The sequence below is a fragment of the Pleurodeles waltl genome, chromosome 1_1 (genome assembly GCF_031143425.1).
Source record: "Pleurodeles waltl isolate 20211129_DDA chromosome 1_1, aPleWal1.hap1.20221129, whole genome shotgun sequence".
NCBI classification, from domain to species: Eukaryota; Metazoa; Chordata; class Amphibia; order Caudata; family Salamandridae; genus Pleurodeles; species Pleurodeles waltl.
Genome location: NC_090436.1, coordinates 529,783,385 through 529,806,778, shown reverse-complemented (window position 1 = coordinate 529,806,778; position 23,394 = coordinate 529,783,385). Strand labels below are relative to the sequence as shown.

Below are 23,394 nucleotides of genomic sequence, written 5' to 3'. Positions count from 1 at the left end.
GGTAACATGCCAGGCAAGATGTTACTTTCCTACAATCCCGCTGACTGCGGTGCCGACGGACGCCAACATACCGCGTCCGCGGCAGAAATCCACAACGGGTATTATGACTCACACTGAGAATTCCGCCACTGTACAGACACCCACACAAGTCTGCCACACCAAAGGTCGGTGATAATCTGGCGATACCAAAACCCACACTGTTACGCCAACAGAAATACGCCCACAGTATCACGACCCATGAATCAACGCGTCGGTCATTCAATTGCGGTAATCCATTTGGGGTACACACCGCCATGCTCAAAGTACACACACACTTACAAAACATAACCACATTGGACAATCCAAACTACACACAATACACACACCTGACACACATACACAGACCACACCCACACACTCACACCACTATAAAACACACACCCACATTACCCACAACCCCTTACACCGAAAAATGTGGAAGAAGCAGAGAGACAGAAAAGCAAAGACCACACCAGCATCCAGAGGCACACAACACCATCACTCATACACCACCCACGCACATCACACCACACCACACACCCCAACACATCACCCCACACATCACATCAACCATCACCTCACACATCACTCACACCACATCATGGCACCTCAAAGACACCCCAGGTTTTCTGAGGAGGAGCTCAGGGTCATGGTGGAGGAAATCATCCGGGTAGAGCCACAGCTATTCGGATCACAGGTGCAGCAGACATCCAATGCAAGAAAGATGGAGCTATAGCGAAGAATTGTCGACAAGGTCAACGCAGTGGGACAGCATCCAATAACAAGGGATGACATCAGGGAGAGGTGGGATGACCTACGGGGGAAGGTGCGTTCCGTGGTATCCAGACACCAGTTAGCCGTACATAGGACTGGCGGTGGACCCTCACCTCCTCCCCACAACTAACAACATGGGAGGAGCAAGTCTTACAGATTATGCATCCTGAGGGCCTCACAGGAGTAGCAGGAGGACTGGACTCTGGTAAGTCATATCTTTACTATTATATCCTCCCCACCCTACCTGCATGCCATCACATACTCCCACCCACACCCTCACTCCCATGACTCCGCCATCTCCCACACACCCCACCATCACGCCCCACCACTCCCACAACCAAGCCCTGCATGCAACAACAATGCATGGACACCTATCACAGACATGCATGGACACCCATCACCAAAGCATGTTCAATAGAGAGACTCACCCAGGGCACACAATCACCACTCACACAGGGGCCAAGGTGATGGTGCAAGCACAGTAATGGAGGGAAAGACACCCATTGCACAATATGGCACACACAGATAAAATAACAATGCATTTACACCCCAACAGGACCTCTACCCAACGTCACCGGACAGGAGGTGCCAGCCATATCCAGTCCCTCCACAGAAGAGGCCCACAGTGATACAGTGATAACAGCATCTCTGCATGCCTGGATCAAGATGACCAGCCTGGCCCATCGGGGACCTCTGGACAGTTGGTTCCCCTACCACAGTCCCAAGCCACCAAAGAACCTCCCCCCTCAGGAAACACCACCACAGCACCCATCCAGCAGGCCCATGCCACTGTCCCCAGGACACGTCAGTCTGCAGTGTGTTCACCACTACAGGTACCCCAGGCAACTCCACTAACCCAGGACGATCAGGGACCTGGGGTCAGTGGGCACACGGTTCAGGGGATGGAGGCACAGGACAACAGGGAAGCTGGGAGGACTGCTGTGCGACAGGGGGAGGACAGGCCCAGGGAACCGACCCTCCACGAGGCACTATCAAACATCATGGGAGCATACCACCATTCCCAGGAGACCATGGGCACGGTACTGGCCAAGTTTCGGGAAACCCAACAGCTGTAGGAGGGACAATACATGGGGATCAGGCTGGGCCTCACCAACATCTACACCATCCTGGTCACCATAGCAGGGGTGCTGGCTGACCTAGGCAAGACAATGAGGGAGGCAGTGGCACAACAAAGGACCCCCGACACTAGCCAAATCGAGGAACAGCCCTCCACCTCCCCCAGCACTAGTGGACAGGAGGCCCCGCCACAGGAACAACAGCCCACCGGCACCCTACCCCCTGCAGAAGGAGAAACTGTCCCTGCGATCCAGGCAGAAGACAGAGAACATTGCCAAGACCCCGCCAGGAAATAGGACCTTCCTGAATGTCACCCTTCTGTCCCACTATGTCACCCTGTCCACCTTGAACTGCAATTACTCCCCTTCCTATGCCCCATTGGACAATGCACCTGTGATAGACTGGACTCTACTATGGACCTTCCTCCACCATCAACCCAGCCCCTTCCACATACCTCTTTACATATTAGCCCCTAAATAAAAAACCTTGAAACACAAACCAATCTGGAGTCAGTCTGATCTTTCACAAATGTATTATTACAACATCACCAACGAATATCAATGTAAATGTTCTTTTGCTCATACCAATGTATGACAGTTGTTGGGCAGCAGAACATATAGCAGAAGGCAGAACGAGGTACCGAGATCTGAAAAACTGAAAGCCAAAGTGAACTGTTAGTGTCCATAGACTTAGGTTAAGAGGCAGAATTATCCAATGTCCTACAGTATTCAGAAATGTGAGGAGCAGTTACAGTCTCTTACCTGTGTGTCACTGGAAGTACTGCATGATGATGTTATTTCGGTTGTCAATATCTTCTTCCTCTGCCTCCTCTTCCTCACTGTCCACAGGCTCCACTGCTGCCACGAGACCATCATCAGGCCCATCCTCCTGCAAAAAAGGCACCTGGCGTCGCAGTGCCAGGTTGTGCAACATGCAGCATGCCCTGATTATCTGGCACACTTTCTTCAGTGAGTAGTATAGGGAGCCACCTGTTAGATGGAGGCACTGGAATCTGGCCTTCAGGAGGCCGAACGTCCTCTCAATAATACGCCTAGTTTGCCCATGTGCATCATTGTAGCGGTCCTCTGTCCTTGTCCTGGCATTCCCACTGGGGTCAGTAGCCATGAGAGGTTGGGGTAACCAGAGTCACCTGCAAATGTCGAGGGATAACTGTTAGACACACACTAACCCTTTTGGACTACCCCATACCCAGACACCTACTCATACTGTGTGGGGACCTTGGGCTCACTTTTAGCCACACTCTGTGCTTCTGGAGTTGGCCCATCACATAAGGGATACTGCTATTCCTCAAAATGTAGGTGTCATGCAGAGAGCCAGGGTACTTGGCATTCACATGGGAGATGTACTGGTCCGACACACCATATGCACATTCATTGAATGGTAGCTTTTTATATTTCTGTACACTTGTTATTTCTGCTGGGGGGGACAAATGCCACATGTGTACCATCAATGGCACCAATGATGTTGGGGATATGTCCCAGGGCATAAAAGGCAGCTTTCACTGTGGGCAAATCCTCCACCTGGGGAAACACGATGTAGCTGCGCATGTATTTCAGCAGGACAGACAACACTCTGCTCAACACGTTAGAAAACATTGGCTGAGACATCCCTGATGCCATGGCCACTGTTGTGTGAAAGGAGCCACTTGCCAGGAAATGGAGCACTGACAGGACCTGCACTAGAGGGGGGATTCCTGTGGGATGGCGGATAGCTGGCATCAGGTCTGGCTCCAATTGGGCACACAGGTCTTGGATTGTGGCACGATCAAGTCTGTAGATGATAATGATGTGTCTGTCTTCCATTGTCGACAGGTCCAACAGGGGTCTGTACACCAGAGGATGATGCCATCTCATCATCTGCTACAGCGGATGTGGCCTATGGAGGAGAATGGTGAGCAGAAGGTCATGTACCACATAGGTTGCACAAGTGTGTTTGCAGTAATGTGAGTAAATCCGTGTGTGGCGTAGTTTGTCCGTATATCTGCCAAATTGTGGTGTGAAGCAGTTAGGTGCCATGCCATGTGCCCCCCTGAAATGGCAGGTGCCTGACTTGTGAGGAGGGACAAGGCGAAATGAGGTAACTGCGCTGGCGTTGTGCAGCATCGCAGTAGACGGTTGAAGACAATGGCTCAAGTGTCTAGTGGATGGGGTCCTCCCCAAGTACACGCTACTCTACGGTCCTCCAGACAAACAGGTGAGTACGCTGTGAGCATGATGCGTGGGCAAAGCCTGTTTGGTGTGGTATGGATGGAAGATACATGATGGGGGGGCTGAGGGCTGCACATGAGGATGGTGAGTGTATGTGCGTCAGGGCATGGGTGGGAACTGGTGGGCAATGAGTCTGACAGTCCGGACAGGTGAGTAATGTCCTTTCCTCCTGTACCTTTCCTCTAGGTCAGCGCGCACCAGAAGAAGAGTATTTGGCGTGCCATCACCAAGGAAGTGCGGACCCTGGGGGTCAATCATAGACGGAGCACCCACTGCTGCAAGAGATGGGAGGACCTGTGCCGCTGGAGCATGAAAACGGCAGAGGCCCAGCTGGGGCTGGCCTCCCAACAAAGAAGGGGTGCCCATCGCTCCATGACCCCCCTGATGTTCCGGATCCTGGCGGTGGCATATCCGGAGTTGGATGGGCGCTTGAGGCCATCACAGCAGCCACAAGGGGGTGAGTACAGTCGTTAAGCTGACTCTGCGCTCTTTACGAAGTGTTTGGGTGGGGGATGTGGGCTGTGGGTTCCCCTAGGCCAGGGTGAACTTGGCAGAGTAGGTTCCTTGTTGGGCAGGCTCTGAGGCACTCCAACCCCAATATTTTAGTGGGCACCGACAACTGGACAGGCTCCTGTGGGTTCCAGGTGTGCAGCAAATGGTATTAGGCATTGGACCCCATGGCCTGGTGAATTTCTTACTAACTGCTGGTGTATGGCCTAGTGCATAGGGCTGCTCCCTGTGTGTTGTGTCCGCCAACTGTAGTGGTGTTGCTGGCATTGACCATGGTTGTTTTCTGTCTCCCCCCCCTTCTTGTTTTGTCACCCTGTCCTTGTGTGTATTAGCATCATCTGGCGGAGGAGCAGAGGCACCGGAGGGAGCTGCATCCCACATGGCCCTGGAGGGTGAATCCACGGAGGGTGAAGGCACCAGTGGGACGGAGGGCGAGGGGAGCTCCACGACAGGGACAGGAAGGGATACCAGCGACAGCGACTCCTCCTCCGATGGAAGCTCCCTGGCGGTGGCGGACAGCTCTGTGCCCACCCCAACAACAGGTACAGCCGCCACCCCCTACCAGCACCACCCTCCCAGCAGCCCCTCAGTGTGTTTCCCGAGCTCACTCACCCAGGAGGGTGGGCATCTCCTTCGCCCCAAGCACCTCAGGCCCTGTCCCAGTCAGCCCTGCTGCCCTCAGTGAGGAGGCTATTGACCTCCTGAGATCCCTCACTGTTGGGCAGTCAACCATTATGAATGCCATCCAGGGTGTTGAGAGGCATTTGCAGCAAACAAGTGCATATCTGGAGGGCATTCCTTATGGCATGGCGGCCCAACAGAGAGCATTTCAGGCTCTGGCCTCAGCACTGATGGCAGCCATTGTCCCTGTGTCCAGCCTTCCCCCTCCAACGTCCACTACCCAGACCCAATCCCCTCTACCTCAGCCTATCCCAAGTACACCATCAGACCAGCATTGCCACAGATCAACACACAAAAGTGGCTCGGGAAAACATAAGCACCACACATCCCACAGGCACTCGCACAAGCACCATACCCATGCACACATACCAACATCCACTTCCTCCACTGTGTGCCCCTTCTCCACGTCCTCCACCTCCCTCCCAGTCTTGTCTCCACTCACACATGCATGCACTACATCATCAACCACTGCCTCCATCACCAGCATGACCATCAGTACACACCGCTCACGTGCAATCACCACCCCCCCTACCATTCACATGTCCCCTGTGTCCTCTCCCAGTGTGTCTGTACGCCCTCCTCCCAAAGTACACAAACGCAGGCACACTCCCACTCAATAGCCATCCACCTCACAACAGCCTCCAACCCATGCACCTTCACTCAAACTCAGCAGACGTACAACTCCTAGAACCACTACCTCTTCCTCCACTCCCACACCCCCTCCATCTTCCCATCCCAGTGTGTCAAAAAAACTTTTCCTAGCTAACATTAACCTCTTCCCTACACCTCCCCCCGACTTTCCCCTAGGGCCAGGATGTCTAGATCCCAGCCCAAGCCTCAGCCACCAAGTCTGCATTCGCTGTGGTCCCTGCTAGTCCAGTACGGTCTAAGGAGGCACCCGTCAGAGCTGCCAGTGTGCCACCGACAGAAAAGAAGGACCACCCTATTCCACCACTTGCGAAGGTAAAAAAAGTGCCCGCTTCAAGCAGGGGACAGTCACACCACCCACCCAGCAAGGCCTCGCCCAGACACCGAGTGGACCGTGCCAAGGTCCCTGGAGCGACTGTCAAGATGGGGAAGTGCCACAAGCCAAAGGGCACATCACCTCTGGGCACGATGTCTCCTGGTGAGGGGCTGGTGACCACCATATCATCAGGGATGGTAGCCACATGCACCACGGTCACCACCGCCGGTCAGACCGCCACATGCCCCACCACCTGCACCGCCGCTGCCACAACGTCAGTCTGCAGCATCCTCCCCAAGGATCAGCCATCCGAGTCTGCCGGAGATGGTATGGTGTCTCCATCCACCACAACAGTCACTTGCCCCACGGGCAGCACTGGCAGCATCTCCGCCGCAGACACCACCACTTGCACCACCATCAGCACTGCCTCGTGCACAGCCGATGGCACTCTGTCGGACGTCAGCCCCATCCCCAGTGTGCAGCCATCAGAGTCTGCAGGTGACGTCCTGGACACGCCACTTGAGACACCACCTCCAATACTGACACGAACCAGCAATTGGTAGCCTAAGTCGCCGCAGGATGGAGTGTGCAGCATCACTGGACACAAAGCCCCCTCCAGAAACAGTGGAGAAATGCATCCACTCACCCCTTCCTTGGCAGGATGAAGCACTCTGGGCACAAAGCCCCCTCCAGAAACAGTGGAGAAATGCATCCACTCACCTCTTCCTTGGCAGGATGAAGCACTCTGGGCACAAAGCCCCCTCCAGAACCAGTGGAGAAATGCATCCACTCACCCCTTCCTTGGCAGGATGAAGCACTCTGGGTACAAAGCCCCCTCCAGAACCAGTGGAAGAAGGCATCCACTAGAGAGACTGTGACTTTGCACTCCCCAGGAGCAAGCAGTGGGCAGTGAACCCACTTGAGAGACTGGAGAGACTGTGGCTTTGCACTCCCCAGGAGCAAGCAGTGGGCAGTGAACCCACGAGAGACTTTAGAGACTGTGGCTTTGACCTCCCCAGGAGCAAGCAGTGGGCAGTGAACCCACTTGAGAGACTTGAGACTGTGGCTTTGCACTCCCCAGGAGCAAGCAGTGGGCAGTGAACCCACTTGAGAGACTTTAGAGACTGTGGCTTTGCACTCCCCAGGACCAGGCAGTGGGCATCGAGCTCCCTCGAGGAGCAGTGGCGTCGTACCATCATCCGGCTGAGGTGCCCCCCTCCCCCAGAGGTGCCTGTTTTTTTCGACCTGATGCCCCTGCAGTGTTCTCTCCGTTTTGAGGCAGGTTTCATGTGTGGGCTTCGCCCATGCTTTTTGGCACCACTGGTCCACTGACATTTAATGAGACAGTGTACGGACTTGTGTACTTGCTTTAAATATTTGTGTATACTGATTATTTGCTGTTCTCTTGGTCTATCTGATTGTTCGAATATTACACTAGTTAAACTCATTTCCTTTTGTCGTTGCGTTCTTCCAGGGGGTGACAGGGTGTATCTGTGATGTTATTGGATATGTGTGTGTGTATGTATGTTGTTGTGGGTGGGAAATGGGGTGTTGTGTGCCGTGTGTGTGTGTGTGTGTCACTCTCTTTTCCCTCCTCCCCTCCCCTGTGTGCTAGGTGCAGTACTCACCGCCATCATCGCCGCTGCCTTCTTTCCACTTCGTGGTGTATTGATAGATACAACAACATGGGTAGGATCTGCAATTCGGGCTCCATGGCGTCCTGGTTCTTTGTGGAATGTCGAGAGATGAGTGGTTTCCCTTCAGAGTACTGTTTCCGCCATGCTTTTGATGGCTTTGGTACCGCCCCGGAAAAGCTGGCAGATTGGTGCCTTGTGATAGTGTGGGCGGTACATTGTCTTCCGCATGTCTGTTGGCGGTTACCTCTGCGGTTTTTGTTGCTACCGCCATGGCGGTCTGAGTGTTAAAGTGGCCGTCTGTGTTGGCAGTTTCCGCCATGGTCGTGATCCCATTTTTTTTAGCGCTGGCTTGTTCGCGGTATTTCCGGCACTTTAACACCGACCGCCAGGGTTGTAATAAGGGCCTATGTGCTGATATTTTCCCACCAGATCTCCCTGTAGGTTACACCCCTAAAACCAGACCCAAGGCGTATAAAAAGAATGGCTAAAAAGACTTTTGTAACATTTACTTTCTAAACCTTATAATATAACGTGTTGAACATGTCTGCACGTGTACATCGTAATTTAGCACTCCTAAAAATGCTGGTCACAGCTTGCCCCCAACAAAAAAAGGCCATCCTTTGCTCAGCTTTAGATGACTTAGTGACTTCTATTTCAGAAATCGTCCTAAACACCCTAAAAGGTAATGTCCCTATATCAGAGATGAGCTGAAGAAGAAGCGTAACCTTATCAAAAAGCTTAGTAATAAAAGGACCTCCCTCGTTGCAACTCCTTTAATTACAAACCTCCTAAACGGGAACTAGTGGATAATGCCCAAAAGATATACTTGGTACCGCGCCAACAACTGGAACAGTTGGGCCCTTCAATGAGCGACGCTTGGGATATACATAAAAATGAAACACTGCGCCTAGATGCTGAAATTAAACACATTTTAAATCGGACTGATTTAAAACCTCACGACAAAGCCAATCTTTACTCCAGAGTTCTTCAAAACTTTCTACATCATTACAAGAAATGGCAGTCTGAAAAAAACACGCTGACTCTATATAGCCCCGACTCTGATCCACCACCACCAGCCCTCGCCGCTCCTAAGGCTCAACAGCCCCCACAGTCATCGAACCCGTCACCACTGCCCACAGACATCTTTGTTAAAGAACTTTTAAAAAATGTAAGTCAGAGGTACAGAGGTGCAGCGCAAATGTTACTAAGCACCATGGCTGCTTCTAAAGATCTAACCTCTTGGAATGAATAGGGTGAATTCATCTACAAAGGGTAACCAGTTGCTCGGTCTCATATGTACGACCTCATCAAAGGTTTCACACACCCCAAAGCCCTACCACTCCAGAAAGTGCCTAGAGGTTGGGACCAGTTTCTACAGGGCGCTGCAGAACTCAACCTTCCTTCTATGCTATGCTAATACTGAACACTGTAGGCTGCTTGAAAATTTGAAGGATCCTACTTACAGCCCCCCAAGAACACCATCACTGCTTGTTTTGAAACCAACGTCTACCCCCAACTAACCCCCTCATGTTGGTAATACCGAACACTGTAGGCTGCTAGAAAGTTTGAAAGATCCTATTTACAGCCCCCCAAGTACACCATCAGCGCTTGTTTTGAAACCAACGTCTACCTCCAACTAACCCCCCCATGGAGCACCGCACCCCTACCCTCGCCAGCTAAAAAGTCGTTGTAAAAAAAAAAGAAATTGTGGTTAAAGGTGAGATACTTGTGATCCTCTGTATTTTGTATATGTCTGTGTGTATAATTTTACAACCATTAATATATTGATTGCTTTTCTTTCAACATTTATTTTCATTTGCATGTTTGGATGCTTATTGTGTGTACTAAAATATGTGCAATAAACACTTTTTTAACTGTTTCATCACTCTTATGTCATATTTTAACATTTTAGTTTTTAATGTGTGTCTTGGCGGCTGAATAAAAATGTATTGGGCGGTATTGAGCTTAAATTCTTTTATTGTAGACATTTAACGTTACACGTGCATATGCATTACAAGGCCTTACACTTTTGACAAATGGCATAGTTTGTTTAAACAGAGCACAGCATAGCCCGTGTGTTTTCTTTTACATCTTTCACAACAATACTATCGTTGTTTACTAGATCGTTCAAATAGAAATTTAGAAAATTTCTAAACGTTATACACCTCAGACATTTTACTAATAAAATATATACAGTGCTCCCCACATGTGATGCCTAGAGGATCCTGCACCCACATCTTGTTATACTCGACCCTAACAGCAGCTTTCTTTAGATTTGTATATATGCTATGCTCGGGGAAAGCTGCTTAACTGTCAAACACTGTAAGCTTCTCGTTATCCAAAAACATTCCCACCCAGTGTGTTCCACCCTTATAATGTGGACCTGTGTTAAAGACTAGCGATCAAGGTTTTTCTACACCCATTTCCATGGGTAGACCATCGCTTGGGAAAACATCTAAAAAGTATTTCTTCGCATGTTCATATCTGCTTAAGAACTCACATATCTGTACAGTGTCCATTGTACAATGTTTTAAAGCTAGTCAAACATAACCTACCTGATGTGGTTTTCTTCAATGGCACTGTCAAACACCGCAAATACAACCATGTTCACATTGGTAGGCAGCGGTTGACTAAAACGTATTTCAGCTTTTAGATTTCCATTTTTTATCAGATTATAGTGATCCCGGTTTCCCATGTCGGGCGTCAGATCAAAAGCGAAAAGGGTGTAGCCAGCCCCATATCCTTCTCTTGATATGACGACTCCCGAGTCCCTCAGATGTTTTCCTATTATCGACTCCAGGCCTAGATAATCGCTGATAAAATTAGATGTTCCAAAAGTCAGCGTGTACGGCTTTGCAGGAATCACAGCACCCTCATTCACCATGTAGTTGATGTCGAAGTGCTTCAAATTGAATGGGTTTGAGGTATACAGCCCACTAAAAGCTGTGTTTTCCACAAACCATATGATAATATGTTTCAGTACTTGACCCAGAAATACATTTTGCTGTTGGGTTAAGCGGGTACCTGTGGGTATGCTGAATATCTTCAGAGTCACTCTTTCCATGGCGTACTTGGCATTTGATCATTGTAGGGCCACTGCATGAGCCAGTCTGACGCTTGGTGACACCTTCATTCTCTTTACAACCAAACTGGCGGAGAGTAAAACAAGTTTATACTGTTCCGCATCTCCACTAATGAGACTGAATGAATCCTTGTTGCGGGTTAGTTTGATCTTAAGATTGATACCATTGACAAGCTGTTTATCTTGGTAGAAAAGGTCTGAATGTATGCGTCCTGATAGGTCAAACTGTCTACTGCCGGCGGAAAAGTTTGCTCTTTTCACAAAACCCTGAGTGTGCCCATCCAACACCGTAGCTTTGAAATGACCATAAGTATCTTTGTAGAAGAGTCCTGCTGAAAGCTGAGTGTCCAGGACATCATGGCTGTAATTAGGAATACTCTCAATGTATGCCCTATACGCGTACTTGTTATCACTCTGTGTGATAACTCGATCCCCAAGGGTGATGTCCACCTGATTAAACATGGTTGCTATGGGATAAGCGATCGTCGCCACTTTAGCGTTGTTCGATATGTTGGAACCAACCAGTTTTACAATTTTATAGATGAGGTGCAGGAGTGTATTGTTGATATCCAGATACATATCCGCGGACCCTGACACATAAAACTCTATTGCTACCTCCATGAAACAACTGTTTTCGATGCTAGTCTGCGTGGGTTTGAGAGAAAACAGTTCTAACTCCAATTCAGCGCATTCACCCGATGCACAACGTACGAAGGTCATGTTTGCAGAGTGTTCAGTTTTAAAAAAAAATATTTACGTTAGCGCCCCTTCTCTTCCTCTTCTTCGTAACTCTCTTCCGACTTACGGATCTTCGGTTGTGAGCGCTTTTTGAAGATCGGCGTCTTTTTTATAGGGGGCAGGCGGGTCATTGTATTTTGAAACTCCACAGTTCCTTTTAACACGTGTGCGTGACTTGTACAACAACCCCGCTCCTTCTTGGGGTTGTTTATTCATACGTTCAACAACCGCAGATGTCACGGAACCCACAACATCCTGCGTAATGTTCGTAGCAGCCGCTTTGACATGTGGTTTTGCAATTTCATGGCCTCTTCTCAAGAATGGCATAGCTCTTCTAAACAAACTATGGATGAAACCCCCAAACCCTGCCCCATACATAACCAGGGCCACTTGAAAGTACGGCGGTGGGGCTCCATAACCAGCCTGGTATCTGTAATAATCCCTATACAAATATGGGGGTCACCGTATGTTTTCATAATCACCATGATAACTCGTTAATAGTCGCTCTTGCGTCGCAGTCTTAAATGAAGCTTAACAATAACTTTCCCGTATTTAAAGGACACCGGCTCAACCTGATCGTCATAGATCATGATTGTTATGGTGTCAAAACGATTTTTAGAAATTGATACGTAGTCTGGTTTGTTGTATTGGATATACTCCACTGTGCTATTTTCACCCTTTACCTGGGCCCATCTCAGCAACAGTGAATAACTATCCCCTACGATATCGCTATAAACGAAGAGTGTATAGAAACCACCATTAATATCGGGCATAAATGGGCCAGTTCTACATGACTTCTGATACTGTTCCTAAAACCCTTTTTAATTTACCCGAACAGTTAAACATAGCCTCGCTATATGGAGCTTCAAGAAACACCTTCCCTCTAACGTTATCTAAAACTAACTGCATATTCGCACACAACTCAATGTTGGCTATGATTTTGTTGATGGCTGAGACCACCAATGCCACAGATGGGTAATAGCTGTGACGAAACCCCGTATGTATGGTTAAAACTTCCTGAGAACACTTTATATTAAGTACGGCGTCATACATTGAAAACGTATTCCACGTTCTGGGGTATTAGATTTTTGTTAGGGCTACCTCCCAATCACCTTTCAGGTCTATGGGTTTAGCCAATTTCACTGTATAATTAGAAATTCTATTGACAGGGAACATGTCATTTGAAGCATTGGACGGTAGCGTGATATAAAATGGAGCTGTATCCATCTCCGTGTCTACAACGACCCCGTTGAACTCACACAACCTGCACAGAACTGGCCAGTACCCAACTGTTAAATTTCTCGGGCCACCCCCGCCATTTGACAAAAACCTGGCAGTTAGCGCTGCTACCTTTCCTTTTCAGAATCTTTTAAACCCTGTACACCCTGTGCAGGTCATTAGTTACCTTTTGTAGCTCCGCCTTGTAAAAGACCTTTTCCCCATCATAGTCCTTTAGCCTGTAAATATATACATCCTCTTTAAGCTCCACACTTTCCACTATAAATACCTTGTCACTAAAAGTCTGTTGGTAACCCTTCGTAAAGACCCCTTTTAATTTTGAAACCCTTACATGGTCACCTTGTTTTAAAAGCAGCTTCTTTACACAGGTGGCGATCCGGTTCCCGTACACCGTTCTCCACACCTTTAACGAGTTATCTGATGTCACCTTTACGGGTACCATTTTGACGGTTCTGTGGTAAGTGGCATTATAAATGTCTATAAAAGCCTGTAGAACATCAACGAATCAGTACGAGTTATAGGGCGTAAAATATCTCCACATCTTAGACTTTAAGGTTCTGTTAAAACGTTCTATAACTGCCGCTTTTACCTCAGTGTGCGTTACAAAATGTTTAACATAGTGCTGTTTTAGTCATTTCTGAAATATCTGGTATAAAAACTATTTTCCAGCATCTGTTTGTAGTTTCTGAGGTGTTGGTCCTTTCCTGAAGATGGCTTTAAAGGCATCGGTCACATTGCTCCCACTTTTAGCGAATAAGGCTTCTGCATATGCATACTTAGATAAGACATCAATGACTGCTAATACATAGCGAGCACCTTTATTGTGCTTTGCTAAATCTTGAAGACTGATTATGTCCGCCTGCCATTGATAATCTACTTGAGCGTTAACGATTGTAGGTCTTCTCTTAAACCGTTTCCGGGGAGGTTTATGGAGTGAATACGCCTCTTCCTCTAATAACCACATCTTCATCTGGGCTCTGTTTACCAGCTCATTTTCAGCTAGAGCCCTTCTAAACAGTGCTTCAGTATCCCCAAAGCTACCAACACCCCTTGTATCATAATAAAGCTTCCTTAACCCCCATCACTGGACATGTTATCAACTATTACAATCCTTAAAATGAAAGACAACTGCTTTGTGTGAGGCCATTTTATTAAAAATAAAGAATACTAGCCCCGCATAAACACAACATACTTTACAGTTTCTAGCTATTGGTCTTATGGGAGGCATTGCAGTACAATATGTTGACTTTTCACTAGACGTACATAGTATGTCACGTTTCATACATTACTAGGACCCCACCGCTACTCGGGTCTCAGCGTCACCATTTTTGCTATTTTTATAGATATACACTTGATAGCTCTAGACACAACTTCCCTCTCACCCACCTATAACTTTGTATACTCAGGATCCTGACAGCATTCATAAGCTTGTACAGTTCTAGGCCTGACAATACAAAACTCTTATTTGTGAAATAATCATCAGTCAGAAGCTCCAAAGCTGTGCGTAACGCGGTAGTCAGCAAAAGTCTTAACTTGTGTGTAGAAAGTTGGCTCTGTATGTACTATTTCAAAGTAAGAAATAGCATGCACAGAGTCCAAGGGTTCCCCTTAGAGGTAAGATAGTGGCAAAAAGAGATAATTCTAATGCTCTATTTTGTGGTAGTGTGGTCGAGCAGTAGGCTTATCAGAGGGTAGTGTTAAGAATTTGTTGCATACACACAGGCAATAAATGAGGAACACACACTCAAAGACAATTCCAGGCCAATAGGTTTTTATATACAAAAATATATTTTCTTAGTTTATTTTAAGAACCACAGGTTCAAGATTTATAAACAATACTTTAAATGAAAGGTATTTCACTCAGGTATCTTAAGAACTTTGAATCATCACAATAGCATGTACAGTTTTGGCAAAAATGGCAATAAGCTATTTTAAAAATGGACACAGTGCAAAAATCAACAGTTCCTGGGGGAGGTAAGTATTTGTTAGATTCACAGGTAAGTAAAGCACTTATAGGGTTCAAAGTTGGGTCCAAGGTAGCCCACCATTGGGGGTTCAAGGAAACCCCAAAGTTACCACAGCAGCAGCTCAGGGCCGGTCAGGTGCAGAGGTCAAAATGGTGCCCAAAACACATTGGCATCAATGGAAATAGGGGTGCCCCGGGTCCAGTCTGCCAGTAGGTAAGTACCCGTGACTTCGGAGGGCAGACCAGGAGGGTTTTGCAGGGCACCGGGGGGACACAAGCAGGCACAGAAAGTACACCCTCCGCGGCACAGGGGCGGCTGGGTGCAGAGTGCAAACAGGCGTCGGGTTTGTAATAGGATTCAATGGGGAGACCCGGGGGTCTCTTCAGCGATGCAGGCAGGCAAGGGGGGGGGCTCCTCGGGGTAGCCACCACCTAGGCTAGGAAGAGGGCCGTCTGGGGGTCGCTCCTGCACTGGAGTTCGGATCCTTCAGGTCCTGGGGGCTGCGGGAGCAGAGTGTTTCCCAGGCGTTGGGTTCTTTGAAGCAGGCAGTCGCAGTCAGGGGGAGCCTCTGGATTCCCTCTGCAGGCGTCCCTGTGGGGGCTCAGGGGGGCCAACTCTGGCTACTCATGGGCTCGCAGTCACCGGGGAGTCCTCCCTGTAGAGTTAGTTTTCCGCAGGTCGAGCCAGTGGCGTCCGGTGCAGAGTGGAAAGTCTCACGCTTCTGGCGGGAAACGTGTGGTCTTTAAAAGTTGCTTCTTTGTTGCAAAGTTGCAGTTTTGGTGAACAGAGCCGCTGTCCTCGGGAGCTTCTTGGTCCTTTTAGATGCAGGGTATTCCTCTGAGGCTTCAGAGTCCGCTGGACCCTGGGGGACGCGTCGCTGTTGCAGTTTTTCTTGAAGTGGGGAGACAGGCCGGTAGGGCTGGGGCCAAAGCAGTTGGTGTCTCCGTCTTCTCTGCAGGGCTTCAGGTCAGCAGTCCTTCTTCGTCTTCAGGTTTCAGGAATCTAGTCTCCTAGGTTCTGGGGTACCCCTAAATACTGAATTTACTGGTGTGTTTAGGTCTGGGAGGGCAGTAGCCAATGGCTACTGTCCTTGAGGGTGGCTACACCCTCTTAGTGCCTCCTCCCTGAGGGGAGGAGGGGGCACATCCCTATCACTATTGGGGGAATCCTCCAAGACCAAGATGGAGGATTTCTAAAGGCAGGGGTCACCTCAGCTCAGGACACCTTAGGGGCTGTCCTGACTGGTGGGTGACTCCTCCTTGTTTTTCTCATTATCTTCCCTGGACTTGCCGCCAAAAGTGGGGTCTGTGTCCAGGGGGCGGGCATCTCCACTAGCTAGAGTGCCCTGGGGCATTGTAACACGAAGCCTGAGACTTTGCTAGGTGTTACAGTTCCTGCAGGGGGGAGGTGTGAAGCACCTCCACCCAGAGCAGGCTTTTGTTTCTGTCCTCAGAGAGCACAAAGGCCCTCACCACATGGGGTCAGAAACACGTCTCTCAGCAGCAGGCTGGCACAGACCAGTCAGTCCTGCACTGAACAATTGGGTAAAATACAGGGGGCATCTCTAAGATGCCCCTTGTGTGCATTTTTTTATAAATCCAACACCGGCATCAGTGTGGGTTTATTATTCTGAGAAGTTTGATACCAAACTTCCCAGTATTCAGTGTAGCCATTATGGAGCTGCGGAGTTCGTTTTTGACAAACTCCCAGACCATATACCTAATATGGCCACAACTGTACTTACAATGGCTAAGAATAGACTTAGACACTGTAGGGGCATATTGCTCTTGCAGATATGCCCTCACCCGTGGTATTGTGCACCCTACCTTAGGGTTGTAAGGCCTGCTAGAGGGGTGCCTTACCTATGCCACAGGCAGTATTTTGTGTGCATGGCATCCTGAGGGCGATGCCATGTCGACTTTGCCTTTTTCGCCCCACCAACACACACAATCTGCAATGGCAGTGTGCATGTGTTAGGTGAGGGGTTCCTTAGGGTGGCACAACATATGCTGCAGCCCTTAGAGACCTTCCCTGGTCACAGGGCCCTTGGTACCACTGGTACCTTTTACAAGGGACTTATCTGTGTGCCAGGGGTGTGCCAATTGTGGAAACAATGGTACATTTTAGGTGAAAGAACACTGGTGCTGGGGCCTAGTTAGCAGGGTCCAAGCACACTTCTCAGTCAAGTCAGCATCAGTATCAGACAAAAAGTGGGGGGTAACTGCAACAGGGATCCATTTCCTTACATTGTGCATACACCCTTTGTATACACTCCAGTATTTATCCGCTGTAGGCATCCATGAGTTGATACACCATCTGTTTATACATTCAGGAATGTCGCACAGCCCCGTAGTTGACGGCTCAGAAATGTTCAGATACTGCAGAGTTACTGGGTGTATTTCAGCTATTCTTTCTTTAAGCAGCACATATACCATTCTGGCAATGCATATGTATCCAGGGTGTAACTCACAGACATCTTGCACCATGACACTCTGATTCTTGTCCTACAAGTGAGTAAGTATGTAGCGTTAAATAACACATTTAGGACCTGCTACCCTCAACCTTTTTTTTTTTTAAACAAACGTCATGGGGCCAAAGACCCCATTCTTCTGTTTTTATAATAAATATGACACATTTGTCTTACTGTGGCATTTCTATCAATCTTTTGTCAAAAGAGATACACATCCCCTGCATACGTTCGGGTTTTGAGCAGGGCTCACCCATGTATCAGATCTCATTGATCGCTGCTGCCAAGACCTTAATCGTATCAGCGTGGACATATTTCTTCACAACGGACAACCCGTACACAACCCTTAACAACTTATATACCTTGTGCAGGTCTAACCTGCTACATATGTGTTGAATTGTTCTTGCTGTGTACGACTCGTGTAGACACTTGTGAGCCCCTTCCTGGGGTTCGTTAATTTTATGCCCATAACAGAGGTTATAGTAGTCACATTTAACACATGTATTCACAACAGTTGTTGCAAAACCTTTAACAGGCCATATGGCGTCATAGGGTACACCCAAAGATCTGTGCTATTGTATATGCAAACACATTTCTTACGCGGCTCTTTGTTCTGACTTGTAATACTTTCAGACTGTCATAAGCAGTAAAAATCTACGTTGTTAATCTTTGGCGCCGACCCCTCTAACGCATCTCTTTTTGTGGATATTTTCTACGGATCAAACAGAAAGAAAAAAACAAACTATTCGTTAAAAGTATGATACTAGTGTATACACAATAAGTGTCTACAGCGTTTGTATTTTTTTTACTAACCTCATCATTTTTGCTACACTCTGCAGCTGCTCTGAAATCTTGTGAGTCGCATAGGTCCATTGGTGTATAAGCGGCTTCGGAGTTTACACTTGATGGCTGTACGATGCCTCAAGATCAGGGTTCTCCTGAAAACCCATATCTTCATAGATCAGCTAATTCCATGGTGCTATACTTTCTTCATCTTCTTCTGTGTTGATGAAGTTGATTCCATCACTTAATTCGTCTTTCGAAGCATTGCTGCTGTCCGCCTTAATAGGGGATACCAGTCGGCACAAATCCTGGAGGCTGAGCTTTTCAAGCCAATGGCAAAGTTCCTCTTGAAATCCGGTAACGTCGGAACTCCCATCTTTAGGGGCCGCCGGCTGTGCATTCTCATCCAGCACCGAAGGTGCTAGGGTACGATAATATCTATTGATAGTGTTCTGGGCCCCTGAGGAGATGGCTTTTCTGGTGAGAGGATTGTATCTCTTCATAATGCCTTGACAACCTATTTCAGCTATGGTTCACGACTTGGCATGGGGCTCTTGCTGCTCCTTACATGTATTCAGTGGTTCAAAAAGGGCGTACTCCTCTACATCACATAGCAGTACCATGCCCTCCTTAATGACTCTGATACGTGGAGGGGTTACACTTTGCACTTTGCAACATTTGCCCAGTCCCTCTTTTTGGATTAGCCAGCAGTGTGGAGGTTTGGCCTTACATTCCCAATGCTCCGTCCTGTTAGGAGGCACCCAAGCAGTCACTTGGTCCTGAATGTCTGACATGTCCAGACTTGTACTTTTGGGTGCAGAAACAGGGTACACACCAGCATGGCCCTCATTTTACATAGCCCATAGACCTAGACACAGGTTTAGGACCCTGGCACATGACTAACACGTGATCCCAAGATGTCACAACCCACGTGACACCCCTACACCCATGTCAGTTCCGGGGAGGGATCTCAGGGGCACCAGAAGTCCCGGTAACGGATGTGATGTCATTTCCGAGGGGGCGGGCAACTGTCACTTTCCAGTTGATTTATTTATTTGTAGGAACTGGGGTAACTTGACATTTTGACAGGAAGGGAATGAGAAGGCAGAAGTGTAGGGCTCAGAAAGAGAGTTTAACTGAAGGCATAGATTTTTAACCTCTTGCAGAACAGTAGATGATAAGAGGCTTTCCAAAGCTCAGGTGTAAGGTTATGCCACAGTATGGGACCCAAAAAAATGAGGCAAATTGCATTTTTGACTTGCATACACTTTGTACCCATTTACCAATTAGCCACTGTTATAACCAGCACTAGTGCAGTAACATTGTGGAGTTGTATATTGAGAATGTTCATAGAGTCGACTACCATACATCTAGGTAACACAAGGATCCCTATAAATACAGGTGTAAGTATTAGTAATACCACACAAAGACAGAACGGAGGGCCTCATTAAAACTTTGGTGGTCCGATAGTCGGACTGCCAATACTACTTTGGGGAGGGGGCCGCCAAACCAGTGGCCTCTCCACCGCCATATTATGATCACTCCTCTGGGCTGGCCGGTGGAAACAGTGCAGCACCCTTGGCTTCGGCTCTCAGGGAGAGCCGAGGCCAATGCCGCCGCACTGTCTGTGACGGCAGCACACTCTAAATAAACACTGTCACCCACAGCAGACAGTGCGCATTTCGAGTGTGCTGACAGGGGATCTCCTGCACTGCCCATGACATGGCCCCATCTCTGCCTTTCCGCTACCTTTTTCATGGCAGCCTTTGTAAGGCAGTGACACCACCATGAAAAGGGTGGTGGAAGTGCAGAGAGGGGGCCACAGGGGAATCTACACATGTCCATGTCATGGGCAGTGCAGGGGCTCCCCTGTCAGCACACTTGGAATGCACACTGTCTACTGTGGCTGACAGTGTTTATATAGAGTGTGCTGCTGGCACAGGCAGTGCGGCGGCATTCGCCTCGGCTCTCCCTGAGAGCCGAAGCCAATGGTGCTGCACTGTTTCCACCGGCCAGCCCAGCGGAGTGATCATAATATGGCAGTGGAGAGGCCGCTGGTTCGTCACCGCAGTGCTTGACCATGACTTGCACCACTGCCAACCCGTCAGAATTCATGATCCTGGCAGTGGTGGCAGTCTCGACCACCAGGATCGTAATCTGGCTGTCGGACCGCCAAGATTGTGGCCGTCAGACTGCCACTGCGAGTACGGTGGTCCTAAGACCGCCGTACTCATAGTTAGGCCCTAAGTCTTTCCCCTACAATCCTTGAAGTATTGCAAATAAACATACACCTAGTGTAACCATACCTGCTCGAGATGGGCAGCAAATCGGAGAGTTGGTGTAGGCATTAAGAAAAGTGGCACCGCGCCTTTTCATGAGGTTTACAAAAGGAAGCTCTACTGTGTGGTTTCCTGTAAAAACTGTTAGCCTTCCATCCTGCAAAAAAAAACAGCAAAGATTAATTAAACAAAGAGTAAAGGACTATGAACAATTTGCAGATTAGCAGCCACGAACACCGTATTTGAAGGTATAGATAAAGAGGAATTTAGGGCCAGATGTAGGTATATTCCAATTTGCGACTTGCAAATTGCGAGTCGCAAATTGGAATGTAGGATGGTGTCCCTGACACCATCTGCGACTCGCAAGGGGGTCACAAAGGCCCACCTCATTAATATGAATGAGGTGGGTCGCAATTTGCGACCCCCGTGAGACTCGCGGCACTCACAGGGATGGTAGCCTGCTGGAGACAGCAGACCACCATGTCTGTGACTGCTTTTAAATAAAGCAGTTTTTTTTTGTAATGCAGCCCGTTTTCCTTAAAGGAAAACTAGATGCATTACAAAACTAAAAATGAAACGTTTTTGTTTCATTTTTTCAGATCAGGCAGTGGTCCATAGGACCACTGCCTGCTCTGGAAAAATGTTTTTAATGCCATTCACAAAGGGGAAGGGGTCCCCTGGGGACCCCTTCCCTCTTGCGAATGGGTTAGCACCCATTTGAAATGGGTGCTAACTGCGATTGCTCTACGACCGCGTTCACGGTCACAAAGCAATCTGGCATTGCACTGCGACTCGCAATTAGAAAGGGGACTCCTCTTCCTAATTGCGACTCGCAAACCCGTTTTGCGATTCGGTAACCAGGTTACTGAGTCGCAAAAAGGGTTTTGTGCATTGCAGAGTGCAGTTTGCACGTCACAAACAGCGAAATTCGCTACATCTGGCCCTAAATCTCTGATTCGAACACAAATGTAAATATTAGCTAAACCCTGGTTTTCCAACTTTGAGTTCTTAATTGCATTGTTCTTAACAGCAATGGTCTTCATTCCTCCATTCTCATATAAAACAAGATGCCACCCTTGGCAGCTGTTCCATTAGCTAAAATGCAAGTGTGCGTTTAACTGGTTCCATTTGGTAGCCCCAGGACTGCATTTCAGTCAGTACCACTCATGCCCTAAGGTAACTATAACTTTGCCCCTCCCAGGCGCTCCTAATTTTTCCACATATTACATCACAATCATGACATAACTTCACTGTAACATCTGAAATGACATCATGATCGGGAATTCGAGTTATAGTTACCTGAAGGCGCATGGTATAGGTACTAGAGAGAACTAAAACATGAATTTCAGTGTTTTTCTAAGTTGGCCTTGCAATTTTCGCCCAACTATGTAGTCATTTTAACTTCTGTCTTTTTTCAAAAATCAAAAAGTTAAAAATAAAATAGCAGAAAAACAAATTCTCACTGCTTAACAAAATAGCAGTGTTCTGAGGTTCCTCTAAAATATCAGATGATTTTATGGTGTTCTAAATTCCCTTGCAAAGGAGTTCTACAGCGCAGGAAGAAGATGACCAGGCTTCTTGTGCTGACCGTTCTCATACCTATAACAGCTAGCAGTTGCAAATTATTGGGCACAGAAATCAAGTAACAATGTGGGGTTTGTGCAGGCAGGGAATATCAGATTTCTTCTACCTAGAGAAGATGTAATCAACTATGCAGAGGCATTTGAATTCAAATGGGATATCCAGCAATCTTTAAGTAATCCCAGCGAGTGAGAGAAGCTAAATAAGCGTATTGGTAAAATGCCTTATTCGTAAGGTCAACTTGAAGTAAGGAATCTCAAAACGATTTTAGAGACCAGGGGGAGCCCCAAAAGGGAAGCCCTATGAAATGAATATGGAGGTACCAAGGGGAAATGATGTTGGCCTGAGTACATAGCCTTATACGAAGGAGGAGATTATGGCCTGGAGCAGATGGGTCTGAACTGACCTAACCATTAATTTAGTCTTCTATATTTTATTTATTTCTACAAGCTCTTTTTTGTCCTTCTACTCCTTTCGGTGGTCTTACATCTTAAGATAACGTTCTGCTAATCTTTGCATTAGCATATCAGTTATGAGAAAGCAAGTTTGTAGCAACAAAATCAAAGCCAGGGGTATGGGCTTGGCACAAATGCTAAAAGGCAGGATGTAAAACTCAGCTATTTTGACGACTTCCGACCAGATGAAAGTCGGATTATATTGCTTTATTAAGTACTGCAGACCGACATGTGTAAAATTTCATGAATAGCCCTTATTTGCTAGTGCACAAAAAGTGTTGAACGTAGAATAAAAGTATTAATGTTTTACATCAATGCATATTATCTGATGGCTAAGAAAATACAAAGCAATGAAGTATGCTAAACTGGTGCCAGGTTACTAAGGGCAAAAATCACCAGCATATTAAACTGATTTATATTTTCTTTCTATAGCTCTTTCTCCATGTAAAGTCATGAACTCATTAGCAACTACAGTGATTCCATTCCCATTGCACAAAAAAGATTAAAAAAATACAAAGGGATCTATTCGCGAACTGAATTTTGTAGTATGTAAAGTAGTAATACAGCAGTACTACTCACGTATTACCAAACAATATTGACAAACCTTACACACACACACATATATATATATATATATATATATATATATACATATATATATATATATATATATATTTTTTTTTTTTTTTTGGTAATAAATTTGGAGGGACGGGGGAGTGACTGGAAAATAGGGAACACTTACTATGAAATGAGAGGGGGGTTAGGGAAATTTAAGGAAGGAAGGAGGGATTTAGGGAGAGGTAAAGAGGGGTCCAGATGCTAATACAAAAAGCCACACAGAAAAGAGTAACACCATTGCTATTCACAAATTACATTTCTAAAGGTACTCCAGCCGTAAAGGTCAGAAAACGGGT

The 23,394-nt window shown here is 47.5% G+C and overlaps 1 protein-coding gene across 2 annotated transcripts in view; it reads right to left on the bottom strand.

The window, feature by feature from the left end:
- Positions 1–23,394, bottom strand: part of ARSK (arylsulfatase family member K) — a 568,856-nt gene that overhangs the window by 470,161 nt on the left and 75,301 nt on the right. For both annotated transcript variants that reach the window (XM_069225619.1, XM_069225628.1), the window contains exon 2: positions 20,472–20,601. In XM_069225619.1, the coding sequence (XP_069081720.1) occupies positions 20,472–20,601 (130 nt within the window). The remainder of the gene's footprint in view (positions 1–20,471; positions 20,602–23,394) is intronic.